This window comes from Puma concolor, chromosome A2, assembly GCF_028749965.1.
Source record: "Puma concolor isolate L17-30 chromosome A2, mPumCon1.1.hap2, whole genome shotgun sequence".
Taxonomy (NCBI): domain Eukaryota; kingdom Metazoa; phylum Chordata; class Mammalia; order Carnivora; family Felidae; genus Puma; species Puma concolor.
Genome location: NC_141668.1, coordinates 49,511,300 through 49,526,471, shown reverse-complemented (window position 1 = coordinate 49,526,471; position 15,172 = coordinate 49,511,300). Strand labels below are relative to the sequence as shown.

Sequence of the window (15,172 nt, the reverse complement as noted above, 5' to 3'; positions counted from 1 at the left end):
ATGGGGAGACTCTGTATCTTAATAGTTCATAGGTAACTTTCACCTTCCCCCACCTGGTTCTCTGTGCATCCTTAGAAACCAACAATAAGGCTGCCAAATCCCCAAAGCTTTTGCGTGTTCAAGCCATTAAACGGAAGTGACCTCGGAGCATCCAATGTATACATTGGAAATGTATAAAGAAAGTTTGGGTTATATGTGGACTGCATACGTATGTTCACCTTTTCCCCTAAATTTCTCATCCTTTTTTTGTGATAGACATGAGAAAGAAAATAGGAAACATACACATCAGATGCGGGGGAAATAAAGTAATAATTCTTCCCAGTGGCTTAGAGCTGCATGTGCATGAGGTGGGGGGCTTGTGTCTTACCTTATTGCCCTCTCCCCCTGCTCTCTACCCCCTATTTCTAGTATAGTGGCAAGCTAACATGGTGAGCTCCTGAGTGTCTGCTCTCAATATCTGCTTGTTGAATCAATGAGCGAGTTTCCCACCTCTGGAGTGTCCAAGAACTGGCAGCCTGACCACTTGGCAAGGATGTGATTGAAGGGAGTCAAGCCACAGTGGGATGGCTGGACTCAACACCTCACAAGTTACACCAGCTTGAAAGTCTGTAGTTCTAGAATCCAACAGCCACAGTCGTATGTGAGAAGCTTCTAGGTAGAAGATGGACAAGCACTTTTAACATTCATAGTAATCATGGGTTTGTTTTTAGGTGTATTGAAAAAATGTAATTAGGACATCAAACCTTCAATTTCACAGATACTCTTAGTAAGGACGAGGCTAAATTATTAAATAAGGAGTTAATTTGTACAAACATGTTGAGTAAATAAAAATTCTGGTGCATGCGGGCCTGGCAAATGTTCCAGCCAGTGGTTCTGCAATGACGGAGGTGTGGGAATCCCTGGAATTTGCTACCAGTTCTGAGGTTTGCAAGAGGACCATGAAAACGGGCATGATTCCTCAGTCTTGGCACTATTCGATTTGCGACTTGATAGTTCTTTGTTGTATTCTGTTCCTCGCAGGTATTTAGCAGTACCCTTGACCTCTACCCATTCAATATGAGTAGCATCCTCTACCTCACCCCCAAGTTGTGACAACCAAAAAGTCTCCATACGTTGTCAGATATCCCCTGTGGGGGCAAAATCACCCAGGGATTGAGAACCACTGCCTTAGATGAAGGAGCCATGAACAGCCAGCTGGCACATAACACTGCCAACAAATGTTTAAATCAGTTTTAACAAAAATGAGCCCTTGCAGAATTACTTGGGCATACTGACTGTGGTCCTGGAGCTTGAAAACAGAGAGAGAGAGAGAGAGAGAGAGAGAGAGAGAGAGAGAAGGGGGGAGAGACTAGCAGAGATCCTGGAAAAGTGAAGATGCTGGTTTTCCTTTGCGGTCAGATATGTTCATGACTTGGTATACGCCTGTATATTACTGCTTTTACAAAAGACATAAGGTAAATTTCCCCTTTACGAGACCCTACTCCATGAATCTGCACCATGTACAACCATACTGGCAAAAGTAAAAAAAGATACTAGAATTCTAGCCCCTGAAAACCAGGAAAAAAAAGTTCTGTTTGGGCCAATCAACAGGCACCAATATTTCTGGTTGTTAACGCAGCACCCAAGGAAGGGACAGTCTCTGAAAAAACTAAATTATCGGTGTTTTCCAACCACTGCTTAGCTTCCGAAGGACAGAAACCACAGCCATGCTGTGTTTTCTGTGACGCAGAGCACTCCACATCTTGCCTTGTGATGCTGGAGAGGATATGCAGATTCTGCTACCTTTGAATGACCCTTTCCGTCTTGTCTTGCTGGACCTTTGTCAAAAGAAAAAGGTGTCTCTCTTGAGGCTGGTCCAGTGAGCCAAATTTTAAGTAAACAGAAATGGAAGGTGCTAAGCAAACAAACTCCAGCCAAACGGAATATCCAAGGTCTCGGATGGCCCGCTGCCACTTTTGAGTTGTTTTCCAGCATAGAACCTTCTGGTTGGGCTGCAGAGTTTCAGATTGGAAAAATCAGACCTAAGAAAACATAATCAAACTCCCAGACTTCAATTTCCTTGTCTCACAACAAATTTGTACCCAAGAGGTCAACACAGGTATAAGATTTGAGGGAAATATTCGAAACTGCCCTATCTGACATGTTATGTGGGGAGAAACAGGAGGCGTCTTCCCAAAAGTCAGAATCAGCAAGTGGTAGGATGATGACCCAAGCAAGTCTTCCCTTGACTTAACCCACTGCTCTGGGGTCTTTCACTGTAGAAAATTCTGAAGCGAAAGGAACCCACGTTCTTTTCTCCGACAGCATGGCTTAGATCAGCTCTGAATTAATTCATCAACTACTGCCGTGGTGCTCAGTGGATTGTTTGTGTGCAGTAGATGATATGGAAATCATCTGGTCACCCACGGAAATAATTGCTTTTCTTTTTTAGTGCAAAGACACGTGGTCTAAGTCGCTGCTGAAATTTTAGACACATGAGCCCAGGTTTGGGATTTGGCAAGAGAATAGGCCAGATGGGAACTGTTGCCTTACAAATTGAAAGTCCTTTGTTTTAGAGTGAAACAAACCTGGCCTCAGCCTTAATCTACCAAAAAAAAAAAAAAAGTGGGGAGGGGCTCTACTGTAGGGCCCATTTTGATAATTATTTTCTTGGCACTGACTTCGGCTTGCACCAAAAAGCATTCTGGGTTTATCATATTAACAAAGTGGTATCCTCAAAGCCCCAAAATGCAAATGTAGCTATTAGGGACTTCTTGGGGTACCTGTTTAAAGGCTATTATGGTATTGAATGTCTCTATAGGGGTTGTCTTTCATCCCCAGACAACCTTATGGGTTAAAGAACAGATAATCCAGCTGCCCCTAGCCTCTTGCATTCCCTCTCTAAACGGCCAACTGCTTTAGAGTCGTAGCGAACCCAAACTCGCTTCGAAAAAATGAAGGGATGATTTCAGCAGGAGAGTTGATACTGATTATTCATACTTTGCTTTAGCAGAGTACTTTTATGTGAAGACCTAGAACGATTTTTATCACCCGCACAGGGGAGAAAAAAAAAAAAAATTGGTGACTTGCCCCAATTCATAAAGCAAGGTAATTCAGAGTAAGAAACTGCCTCCGGAAGGCCTGGTTTTTATTTCCCTACTAGAGCTGCAGGCAATATTTTATTTCTTTCGTGCGTTCTGGAACATTTGCTATCTGGTGGTTCTCTTCCAAAATGAATTCAAGGTGATTCTACTTAATGTTCCATTGAAAAAGATTTTTGTTTAAAAATATAGTCTAGCATTTCCTCTATCAGTCTGTATGGAGACTCTACGATGATTATGCATGTGGACAGCACACGGTTCACGCTGCTTTCTCTAGGGCAGTGATTGTCAACCTTTCTTAATCCAGAGGCTTCCTCTGGGATCTGATGAAGGCGCTGCAGACTCTCTCAACAGTATGGACACATCCACGGACACGAAGTTTTGCACTAAAATGCAACTGTAGATATCGCTTTGGAATCTGCCCTAAGACTTGGAAGCCCAGGAGGTTCAAGAACTGTCTCCCTCAGGGAATATGAGACCTGAAATATAAGCGTATTTGAGCATACCAAATACTAATACTGATGCGAATACCAAAGTAATTAATGAATAAAAAAATCAAGATCAAGTCCTTCATTAGACTATTAGGTAATTAGCTTTCTCAACAGAAGGCAAAGCAGAAACATTCAAAGGCTAACCAACTGTTTTGCTGGAGGGAACTAGAGAACTAATTCAACCGTCTTGTTTTACAGTAGGTTGGTGTAGCGGTTTGGGAGGCCAAACCCTATTATTCTGAAATCCCTGTTGAGAACTCTTTTTCCTGCTGGAAAGCTGTCCCATGAATTTCTAGTGCCTCTGTGGCCATTAGACTTTGAATTTGCCCTTATAAGCCCCGTAATTACGTGTTTCTGATCTAAACAAGAGGCTGGTTTTTCTTCTTTATGGAGAATATTAATTGGCATTCCTTTTCCAACCATAACCTCTCTAAATAACATAATTGCCAACACATCACTTGAAGAAATACGTCATGATTCACCTATTATCTTTAAAGGATGATCAGTTATCATGGCAGTCTTCAGGTTCCTACATTTTTACCGACCCTCAACCTCCCAGGGTCTCAGTTTCTATACTTACGACGTATTCGTTTACTAATGAAGTGCTTTGCTATTCATAGACAAAGAGGGCCACTTAAGTTATCTATTTTGTATGGGGCTTTGGTTAGAGGCTAAGACACCACATACACTGTGCTGTTTTATTGTGGCCTCTCGTGGAAGCAAAAGGTTTATTGTGGAATGATTTGGGGTGTGCCAAGTATTGTAGCCAGTTAGCTCCTTGTGATTGTAGAAACCCAAAGAACGGAATTCAAAGTGCTTTTTTAAGGAAGGGGCAATGAACACTTTGTGCCTGGGAGATCGAACACTGCCTAGAAAAGGTGGGACTGAGAAGGACATAGCTGGGGAAGAAGCAGAGGCTAAGGTCAACCTCTCCAAGATGGCCACCAGGTGGGATTTTTTTTTTTTCTTCTAGAAGTGTAAGAAAGCAAGAGAATCTTGTTTTATTTTTTTTATATATATTTTTTTTAACATTTATTTATTTTTGAGGGACAGAGCACGAGCAGGGTAGGCACAGAGCGAGAGAGGGACACAGAATCCGAAGCAGGCTCCAGGCTCTGAGCGGCCAGCACAGAACCCGAAGCGGCGCTTGAACTCACAAACCGCGAGATCATGACCTGAGCCGAAGTCAGACGCTTAAGCAGCTGAGCCACCCAGGCGCCCGTTGTTTTGTTTTAAATACTTTCCTTATTTGTTGTTTCCTAGATCACAGGAGAAAAGTGTGGCAGGATTTACTACCAATTGGAGCTTGACTCCATTTTCTACGAGCAATTGTCTGCATTAACTGCAGCTGAGAGTTTCTCCTTAGGGTACACAAGTGTCTTAGCAGTTGTGATTCTAGAAAAGTGCTATGTCTGTAATCCAAATGTGAATAAGCTGACATTTCATTTTGAGACCAAATACACACACACACACATACACACACACACACACACACACACACACACACACACACACACACATCTTAGTTTTCTTTTTCTCCTTTTTTCGTTTTGTTTTGTTTGTTTGGTTGGTTTTTAACCAGGGGTTGCCTTCTATTTAATGGTCTAAAAGTAACTTTCTCTTACACAGGCTATTTTAAGCAAAGGGAATCTGGGAAAAGCAAGGAAGGCTGTCTGAATTTAAATGGGCATAAAATAAGAGAGGAAAGAATTAGTACTTAAGGCTAAAATAAATTGTCCTCTAAATAAAGTTATCCATCCCACTGACAAGGGTCACTTTTGGCTTTGATCGGGCCCCTTTACCAACCACACTTCTTCAGAGGTGGAAGATGCAATTTTCACATTTAAGTGATTTATTCATCATTAATGCTAATTTCTCAGGCATTTTTATTTTGTAAAATTTGGAGAAGAAAGAGAAAAGCTTTTGTAGATGAGATTCTTACTATTTTGTTCCTTATGTTACTCAACATTTGGTTACTTATAATGTATTTTGCAAATGAATTTGGAAATGGGAGGTATTCTTTAAAACATGTTTCAAAAAAAATTTCTTTACATTAACTTCTAGAATCCCAAACTTACTTTTTTAGGTGATAAATACATGCGCGGAAAGCCAAGTTCATATTGAAAGTGTAGATGCAACGTAATGACAGCAATGTTAGAACACCCTTTTCTGTGTGCATGGTTTTTTTGTTTTGTTTTGTTTTGTTTTGTTTTAGTCTCCACATGTGGAGTACAATGCCTGGAAGCCACAAACGAACATTAGCCAGAGAGAGGGTATTATTTATCACAACTGTAAAATGGCTTATTTGAGATAGTGCTACGTTTACAATTTACTTTTATCAAGTGGAAGCACCTTAGAATCAACCATCTATTCTGCATCTACATTTGTAGACAGTGGTGCCAAGCACATTATTCTCCAAAGCCATGAATCTGTCTTTGTGAACTACTCCATAAAGCAGAGATTTGAGGCACTGATCTAAGTAAAGAAGAAACACGCTCACGTACACACACGCAATCCGTAACACCCCGATATTGATGGCAGAGTTCATAGGCTGAAATTAGCCAAAATAGTTAATGAACCAATCACATTCATTTAATCATGGCCAAGACTTCATTGCCCCTCCCTTCCTGGGCTGACCTCACCCCACCAGTAGAGGATCAACAATTTGTTCTATGTGCTTCCATGCCTTCCACTAAGCAGGTATCCGGCAGGGATGTGCTCTGTTGAACTACAGCCTGTTTGGAAATTCTTTTGGGAAATCTGATGGTAGATGAGTTGGCTTATTCTGAGGACATTTCAATATGAAGCCACTAATTCTGCCACTCAGTTCTTCCCAATGCATGTGTCACATTCACTCTTCTCATACTGAATATTGGCCCGAGCTTACCAGACAGTGTGAAGATGATTATTATGAACAGCTAGATTCGCTAAATTCAATGATTGCTTAGTGTTGTGCTAGGTAATATTCAGAGCGTTTTACATATATTACCTCATTCAATCCTCACAACTCAAAAAACTTTATATTGGTTTTTTACCCCCCCCCCCCCCCCCAGTTATATACAAGATTGCTGAATCTCAGCTGGCTTATGTTTCCTGCCTAGGGTCCCCCAGTAAGTGTGGAATGGAGATTCTCACCCATGTAACCTGGCTCCAGAGTTGGCCACCTAAAGGGGGTGCTCTGGACTTTTAATAGGATTCAGCTCTTGAGTTACAAGTCTGGTCTTTTCAGAAAGTCCCTGGTAAATGTGATGGCCAAGTTAAAGGCAAGGTACACGTTTTCAGGCGAATCTCATTGAATATCATCCTCAGTGTCTTTTGGACACAACAGGAAAATTTGCCAATATCACTGTTAAGAATGCATGGAGACATGGGGCGCCTGGGTGGCGCAGTCGGTTAAGCATCCGACTTCAGCCAGGTCACGATCTCGCGGTCCGTGAGTTCGAGCCCCGCGTCAGGCTCTGGGCTGATGGCTCGGAGCCTGGAGCCTGTTTCCGATTCTGTGTCTCCCTCTCTCTCTGCCCCTTCCCCGTTCATGCTCTGTCTCTCTCTGTCCCAAAAATAAATAAACGTTGAAAAAAAAATTTTTTTTTAAAAAAAGAATGCATGGAGACTTGTATTCTCTGGTCTTTCCAACATGGCTTTGATATGTCTCTTTCCAGAATGAAGTGTCCATGTTGAAAAATGAGGTGGCCCAGCTGAAACAGTTGTTGTTAACACATAAAGACTGTCCAATAACAGCCATGCAGAAAGAATCACAAGGATATCTAAGTAAGTCATTGACTTTTTTTTTTCTTTTCTCAGTGTCCAGTTGTTTTTTTTTTTTTCGCCACTAATTTTGCATTGGATTTTATTGAAAGAGCAAAAGTAAAGTGTAGATTGCACACCCCGGCAGAAATCATACTAGAATTCTTCAGTGGCTGCCAGACTGTTGCACCAGGGACATCCCCCTTTTCTGACCCCTGCCCATCACCATGCCCCTCCTGATAATTTCTGGCTAGACTTTCCCTGCCATTTCACATTGTAAAATTGTACCGAATTCCAATTCTGCAGCCAGTAGAAAAATCACTTGCTGGAGCCCACCTACCAGTGGGCTAGCCGCCTTCCAGAGAAATCCAGGGGCTGGGGTACAGGCATTGGGTGAATCGCATCCAGTGCCGTAAGGTATATAAGCTGCTGGGCTGAAAAGTGAGTGACCTTATCTCGGTGTTCCAATAAGTAAAGTGGACCCCTTTCTCTAGACCCCAGTTTCTGCATCTGGAATGTCAAGAAGTTAAATGCTAGTTGAGCGGGGGATGGTGGGAGGAGCAAGGATTCATGGCTGAAGGTCAATTCATTTTCAAATAATTTTTTAGATTGAGCAACACAGATTCTCCCACCACATGTGAGTATGTTTCCACATTTGATATGCGGATGGCTACTTGAAAATACAAAAATGGGGACGTTCACACACCAAGACTCCAACACGTGAAATCATTCTGCTGGTGTAGAAAGCATGGCTTTGCTTGTAGCTATAAAGTGGGAAGGCATAGCTGGTGACAACAATTTAAAATAAAGTTTTGAAATTAACGTCCAGGAGAACACGTGTGAAACTCTTCCATTTCTGGTAAACATCTAGTAATGTTTTCCCGAGTAGGCCACAGGTCCGCCCAAGAGGAGCTATATTGGTGTGTGCGTGTGTGTGCTTTTTCCTAGGTCCGGAGAGCAGTCCTCCCGCCAGCCCCATCCCAGCTTGCTCTCAGCACCAGGTCATCCAACATAATACCGTCACCACTTCCTCTGCAGTGAGCGAGGTGGTGGGAAGCTCCACCCTCAGTCAGCTCACCACTCACAGAACAGACCTGAATCCCATCCTTTAAAATCCACCACTGGGTCAGACCTTGCCTCCAAGAAGAGCTGTCGCATATCATGCGTCCTTTCCTTTAAGGGCATTTTTAGAATTAACTCAGACCTGGAAGACTCCTCAGCCCTTCAGAGACTGGCTTTCATTTTTATAGTTATTATGGAAATGTCGTCTTTTATACTTAGTCCTATAAGAAAAAAGGGAGTTATGCAATTAATTAATCTATCAGCTTGGGAAATGCTTTGGTGCTTTTCTCCAATTTTCTGGTACCAGTGAACTTGTTTATAAACTGAACTCCTTCTGTATATAGACATGGTTTCATTCTTATCGGTCCAACCCTTTGCCTGAAACATTGCATCTTGTTAAACCGCAGCTTTTAGCCAAAATGAGGCATGCCCACATGTCACGTAAAACGGATGCAAGGTAACTGGGTGGTGAGTCTGATGATGTCGTAACACATGTTGAGTTTGCGCTGTGATGTCGCCAGAATTCCAGATGAACACAGAGCCTTTTCCATATTTGTCTTCCTCTTATTATAAAAAAAAAGGATGAGATCCACTGATGTCCAAATAAAACCACCAAGCATCTCCCCACCTCTCCTCCTCCTCTTGGTCCACCTCCTTGAATTGCCCTCCAATTTTCTCCACTCTCCCTCTCCTTTTCCACCTTTTCCTGGGCCGCCTGTGTACTCTTCATTTTTACTTTCTTCTGTTTTATTTTTCCACCTTTAGCATTGCAGGTAAAGAAGAAAACAATGCCTAAAGGGAAAAAAAAACACAAGTAAATCTAAAAAAATACGAATCTAGCCATTGCTTCCCTTGCCTGTGACCCACAGCTGGAGTTCATTCATCTCTTGCTTTTTATAAAATGGTAAGCAAGAGAGGTTTAATGTGCCTGATTTAATGTTTTTAATAATCAGAACAAATAAAAGGTGGCTTAGCCATAGGTGAAACACTGTTGAATGCCAGCTGTGGAGACACCAGGGAAGGGAGCCTATAAGCTTTGATTGTGAAGGTCCAAATTATGATGTGGGCTGTAACATCACACCCTCGAATTACAACCGGCTTTATATGGCCTGTCTATAAGGCTAAAAATCCATAGACTATATAATAATTCAGAAGGGCTCTGTTCACTACACAGATTACAATGGTCAATCATCAGCTGCTAATAGACTAAGATTTATTAATTATTTTTTTCTCTTAAGCCTATGGAACTGGCTTTGCTATTCTGGTGGGTGAAAGTACACGCTCTACTGGAGGAACAAAGAGAGAAAGAAAACCTGATGTTCCCGTAGGGGTGCTTTCAGCTCCCCCCCCTCCCCCTGCCGCCCCCAGAACAGCCAAAGCCTTTTTTGGCTGCTTCAAGAATCCCGTGGATATGGCTACTCTACTCTTCTGAATAATTCTGATTTATATTTTCAACAACTTTCATCAGCTTGCCCATTATAAAAACCAGATAGTCCCGAACCACGGTTGTGCCTCCTTGAAACAAGCCATTCTACTGTGCTAATGTGTGCTAATATCACATCTCACAAGTAACGGGCTAATGTTTCTCTCTAGCAGTGTAGACAGGTGCTGGTGTTTCATCTCCATTTGAATGCTTGACGTCCTAACATGAGTGTGTGTGTGTGTGTGTGTGTGTGTGTGTGTGTGTTCATGGGATTTAAATAATAGTATTTTACAAAAGGTGTCGCTTTTATAAGAGTTCAAAAAAGGGAAAGATACATGTGTGGATGTGGGTGTGTGTATATGTGTTTATCTCTCCCTGTAGCATAAGAATCTATTTTGGAGAAAAAAGAAAATATGAGAGTCTTGAAGCATGATTTTTATAACTAGTTTCAGTTTTATCTAATAACTTACTTTTTAAATCAGTATTTATCAACCTTTTTTTTTTCATGTATGCAGTGCTTTCAAAAGAAAGTTTTGAGTGTCCAGGGAAACTCATGACTAGATATATGGTCTAAAAATCAAAACAGAAGCAAAAGCAAAACAAAAAATAAACACACACACACACACCAAAAAAAAAAAAAAAAACCAAAAAAAAATTTTTAAAAATGTTAAAAAGAAAGAGAAAAAAGAAATGCAAATTAAAAGGATTTTCTATTATATTTTAGACAAACATATCTTTTTTTTAAGTATTTTAAATACTGAATTCATAGTTGTTTTGTTTTGAATCCCAGCCTTAACCGCTGAATGGTTGAACCTAACTGGCTTCCTAAGAAATATTTAAGATATATCTCTATTCTGAAATTAAATTTAATTTTTTCAAAACTCCTTTCTAGGACCGTCTATGTGTCTCTCTAAAAAAAAGAAAAGAAAAAGAAAAAAAAAAGAGCTCATTGAAATGTTTGCTTGGATTAAAAAAAATTTTTTTAGTTTTATTTTATTTCTTGCTTTAAGTGAACGATAACTTTTTTTTTCTTTACTGCATGCATAGCACTTAACAAAATGGATTTTTTAAAAATCCACTGGTAATATCAGAATGTCCAGAAAGTGGGCTGTCACTAAAATTATGGTTTACTTTACTTCTGCTCCGCCTCTTGATTGAATATTTAGTTGTTAAACTGAAAGCCTCTGTAGTGAAGAACTTGCCTGAGTTTTCTTAATTCAGCAACTTGACAGTTTGACTGATGTGCATTATATAGAGCTCAATTATGTCTGTTTTTTATGCTAAGTAGGCAAACCAACCACACACACGCGTTAGCAAACGGGCCTCAACGTATAATTAGAATAAACCGTCTTCTTGTTATGCTCGAGGCCTTTAGGTATGTTCATTAGCAGTGTGGAAATACAGTAAATGGAAGATGCCAGCTAGTTGTCAAGGCTTCTTGAAACCCTGAACAGAAAGGCTCCTTGGTCAAATCCAACACTCGGCTTATCAGGAGAAGTACTTCACCAGAAGGTCCAGCCTTCACCAGACCGTAGAATAATCAGTCTGCCTGAAAATCCCTCCTTGCCCTACATTTTTTGCCAATGTGGGAAAACATCTTTTTGCTGCCCCATTCTCCTCTCCCACTCGATCTAGATATGGGTCATGCACCCATATCTTCAAAAATCCGTTGTAGTGACCTTCAGAGCACCCATGCAGAGGAGGGAAGGGTCCTGCAACACTGCCTCTCCTCATTCACCTGCGTTTTTTGGTTTTTGGTTTTTGGTTGTTTTTTTTTATATTGGCAGCGTCTGCCTTTGAAGTCACTGCCAGCCTACCTGGACATTTCTGCGACGCTTCCCCTGCCTTACGTGATGGGACGTGGCAGCTTAGATAGGGGCACCCGGTGGCATTTCTACCAGGTGACCCTAAATTGAGGCATCCACATCTTAAGGGTTCCTTCTGAAGACATTTCCCAGAACACGATGCCAGGGCGGGTACAGGGAAACCCTGGCCATGGGCGAACATACTCATTTGAAAGCCTGTGTGGAGCTGATGTTTTCCCTTCGATACCCCCACCCATCTCTCTCCTCCCTCCGTGTCAGCGTGTGCGAGTCCCAGCGGTTAACGCGGCCTGTGAGAGACAGCAGTTTGCGTGGTATCACCGCACGAACTGTTACAATCAGGGTGACTGACTTGGAGCAAATGCTCTTTGGAGCCTATCCCGTCAAAGGAACCAAATGCAGCACATGTTCTGAACAGAGGGGCGTCAACGGTGAATGTGCAGGCGGTTTTTGTTGCCCGTTAAGTAAACTTTAGCGTCTTAGTTGAGTTTGCCGTTAAAATCTGAAACCAGCTGCGGTGAAAGACCAGCCTTTGGCTGGGGAGTTTTAAGCATCGGTAACTGCTCTCAAACTAGCCATCCAGTTAGGATAGAATGTGCTTCTTTCTGGTTAATAAAAACCATCTAAGAAAATATATATGTATGTATGCGTGTATACAGTGGAATTCAAGGACCAAAGCAAAATTTGAACAGGAATCTATTAATTTAGAATTTTATAAGATATTTATTAATAAATGTTATTTTAAAACATTCCATTTGAACAGTATTCTTCCGTAGGATCTACTTGTTTTTAAAGTGTTAGTTCATAATAAACTTCTCTACTTGTGTATATCTTCATTTTTCAGGGTTTCAAATGGCTCTTCTCCATCATTTGGTGGAAATGTTTCGCTTAGCTCTGTGCATAGAAATTTCAAGGATTTTGTTATTGCTCTGTGAGTTATTTTTTTAATCTATGTTCTGAACAGTGTTGTTTTTCACATTTCTTTCTCTCTCTCTTTTTTTATTTTTTTCTTAATGTTTAAAGTAAGCTCTTTCCTTTAGGAAGCGGAGTTCAGCTAAAGGGAATCAGTAACCACGACTGGAACAACTTTCTTGTAAAAGTGTAAAAACAACTTCATCTCTGCTTCTCTCCACCCCACCCCAATTTCCTAGAATGCCTTGCGCTATTCAGCTTCCTTCGTGCTCTTTTTGCCCTTTTGCCAAACAATGGGCCCTAGCTTTAAGCCATTCAAGTTCCATTATGCAGTATATCTGAGAAGGAAAAGGAAACAACCCATTTAAATTTGAATAAAACTGTGCCTCTGCGAGCAGTAGCAATTTAGAGTCTCTCTTCTGCTTTTAAGATAATTTATATTTTAAAATTGCACTTTAGCTTTCTCGATCCCTTTCTGTTTTTCTTGTTCTCCCTCAGACCCCCTCGGAGCCCTTAAACCTGCCTCTGCTCCCCACTTTCCAACTCCCCCACCCCCTCCCCCTAAGGCTCTGAGCTGCACCGTTTAAAATACTTTACAGAATATTTGTACCAGGTACATTTGCGTAAAGTCGGGTTCCTCACATCAGCCTAGATGAATCCTGCTACGGAAATACCAAGAAGAGCCAGTTTATATTCTTTACCCCTTTATTCATAGCATGTTGTTTTTTTTTTTTTAATGTTATCTTATGCAACAGATGTGAGGCAGCAGCTAAGCTACACTTAAGAATTTTCTATCTCATTCTCCAAACCAAAGTGTCCTGAATGAGCCAGGAGACTTACTCTTTTGTGCATCGTGGTGCACGTGGACTGTTGTCCCAGCCATTGTCTCTCTGAGGCTGCTGAAATAACAGTGGCCCTGTCTGTGTCATTCCTAGGTCTCAAAAATACAATGTTGCCTTGTGACGTCATTAGGGACAGCACCTCTGTTTTACAATGATAATCTAAGAAAGGACAAGAAGACACTGAAGCAATAAACGTCCAAGTAAAATTCAATACCAAAACAAAGAAAAAAAAAAAAAAACAGAACAGAAAACCCTAGGCTCATCATGTCGTGAAAACAAAAAAGTGTATGTCCAACTCAAAATATTTTACTATTTCTTGTGGAGTTTTTCAGTGATGTAATGCTTATAGCCAAATTGCTTAAAGAGTGTTTATATATTTTTTTCCTTATAAATTGTCTATTTTTTAAAAAAAAGAAACTATTTACCACAAGTTGAAGGGGGGGGGGGTAAGGCCAAATTGCCAGCATTTGTTAAAAGATTAATATTCTTACGTGGCACACTCTGATACCTTTCCAAGCTTATCATCAGAGGGGAATCAGTAATGATCAGCTATTACATTTCAGCCAACTTACAATATCTAGCTCATTAGAAGCCAGGATGTAGAAAGCTCTTCTTAGGGCATTTAGGATTTCTTACATTGAGTTTCATGCTATAGAACTTTCTAGGATTTTTTTTAAAAAAACAGAATCATTTTAGCCTCAGGACTGAGAATGTGGAACCTGAATAAATTAGCTTTAAGTATATCATTAAAATCTTATGCACAATAAGCTCATTAGATTCTAGTTGTCTCCTTAGAATACCAATGTCACGGACAGGAGATCATGGAAGGTATCAGCAGTGCTGTAGGGGAGGGCATTTCAGAGAAGGAACCCCTCCTAACCAGCCAGCCAGTAGAAGAGAAGACCTACTCACCCTCTTTTCTTCTACGTTCTGCTAAATCACACCTGCCTCATGGAGAGAGGAGTTCTGCCTTTGAGGTTTGTCTTGGAGAAATGATAAGCTTGAAATGTTCTCCCTGGAGAGGACATAAGGTTTGGGATCTTCTGAAAAGGCCTGGAAAAAAATGGCTCAGTTCAAACACCATGTTCTAGGATAATTGGAACATAAATATTGTCCAAAATATGGAACTTAAAAAAAAGTCTAGCATTATGCAAAGTGCTAATTAAGGAAGTCCCAAAAAAAAAAAAAGGTGCTGTCACTTTAAGTTCTGGACTGGGGGGGTTGTTTGTAATTGTAAACAGCAAAGCATTTATGTTTGTCTGTCTATTTGTAAAGCAACCACCTTCCTTACTGGAAGGAGAAAAAAAAATGGGGGTACATACGTGTAAATACTTGCTGCAGCATTTAATATGTTCAATTTTATGTTAAGCTTTTTGTTGCATTGTGAACACATTTATTGTTATCAATGGACAATGAGTTCATTAAGACTGTTCAACTAGGTCAGATTTTTACATCTCTTTGGAGCAAGAAGAGACAAGATTTTGTGCATTTGTACAAATGTTAATAATATCACTGCAATTCCAATATAATAAAGCACTCAAATGCAAATAACACATGTAACTTTCGTATGATGAAATTCGGGCTTGGGGATAACGGTATCTATTCTGCACGTGGTCTCATTCATGCCTTGTAAACCAAAGCTTACTCTTTCGGGGTCGTGATTATCTAGGGACAAAAGGAGGTGAGCTTTTCTCCTTCACAGACCACCACTACCCTCTCACTGCCTCTTCCATCCAACTTCCCACCTGAGGCCACCAGTCTAACACACTCACAGTGGGTTGGGCACACGACTCAA

At 40.8% G+C, this 15,172-nt stretch overlaps 1 protein-coding gene and 1 long non-coding RNA gene across 8 annotated transcripts in view; one reads left to right on the top strand and one right to left on the bottom strand.

Moving 5' to 3' along the window:
- The window catches only part of CREB5 (cAMP responsive element binding protein 5), a 404,427-nt gene extending 389,499 nt beyond the window's left edge, over positions 1 to 14,928 (top strand). For 5 of the 6 annotated variants that reach the window (XM_086693658.1, XM_086693664.1, XM_086693650.1 and 2 more), the window contains 2 exons: positions 7,231 to 7,339; positions 8,264 to 14,928. In XM_086693658.1, the coding sequence (XP_086549784.1) occupies positions 7,231 to 7,339; positions 8,264 to 8,427 (273 nt within the window). In that variant the 3' untranslated portion in view covers positions 8,428 to 14,928. Of the gene's footprint in view, positions 1 to 7,230; positions 7,340 to 7,923; positions 7,953 to 8,263 lie in introns of all 6 variants that reach the window. The other variant, XM_086693668.1, reaches the window with a different exon arrangement.
- LOC147583163 (uncharacterized) overlaps positions 9,055 to 15,172 on the bottom strand; it is a 28,861-nt gene continuing 22,743 nt past the window's right edge. The window contains exons 5-6 of one of the 2 annotated variants that reach the window (XR_015245976.1): positions 13,376 to 14,430; positions 9,055 to 9,169 (exon numbers count right to left, since the gene is read on the bottom strand). This is a non-coding gene — a long non-coding RNA (uncharacterized LOC147583163). The remainder of the gene's footprint in view (positions 9,170 to 13,375; positions 14,431 to 15,172) is intronic. The other variant, XR_015245975.1, reaches the window with a different exon arrangement.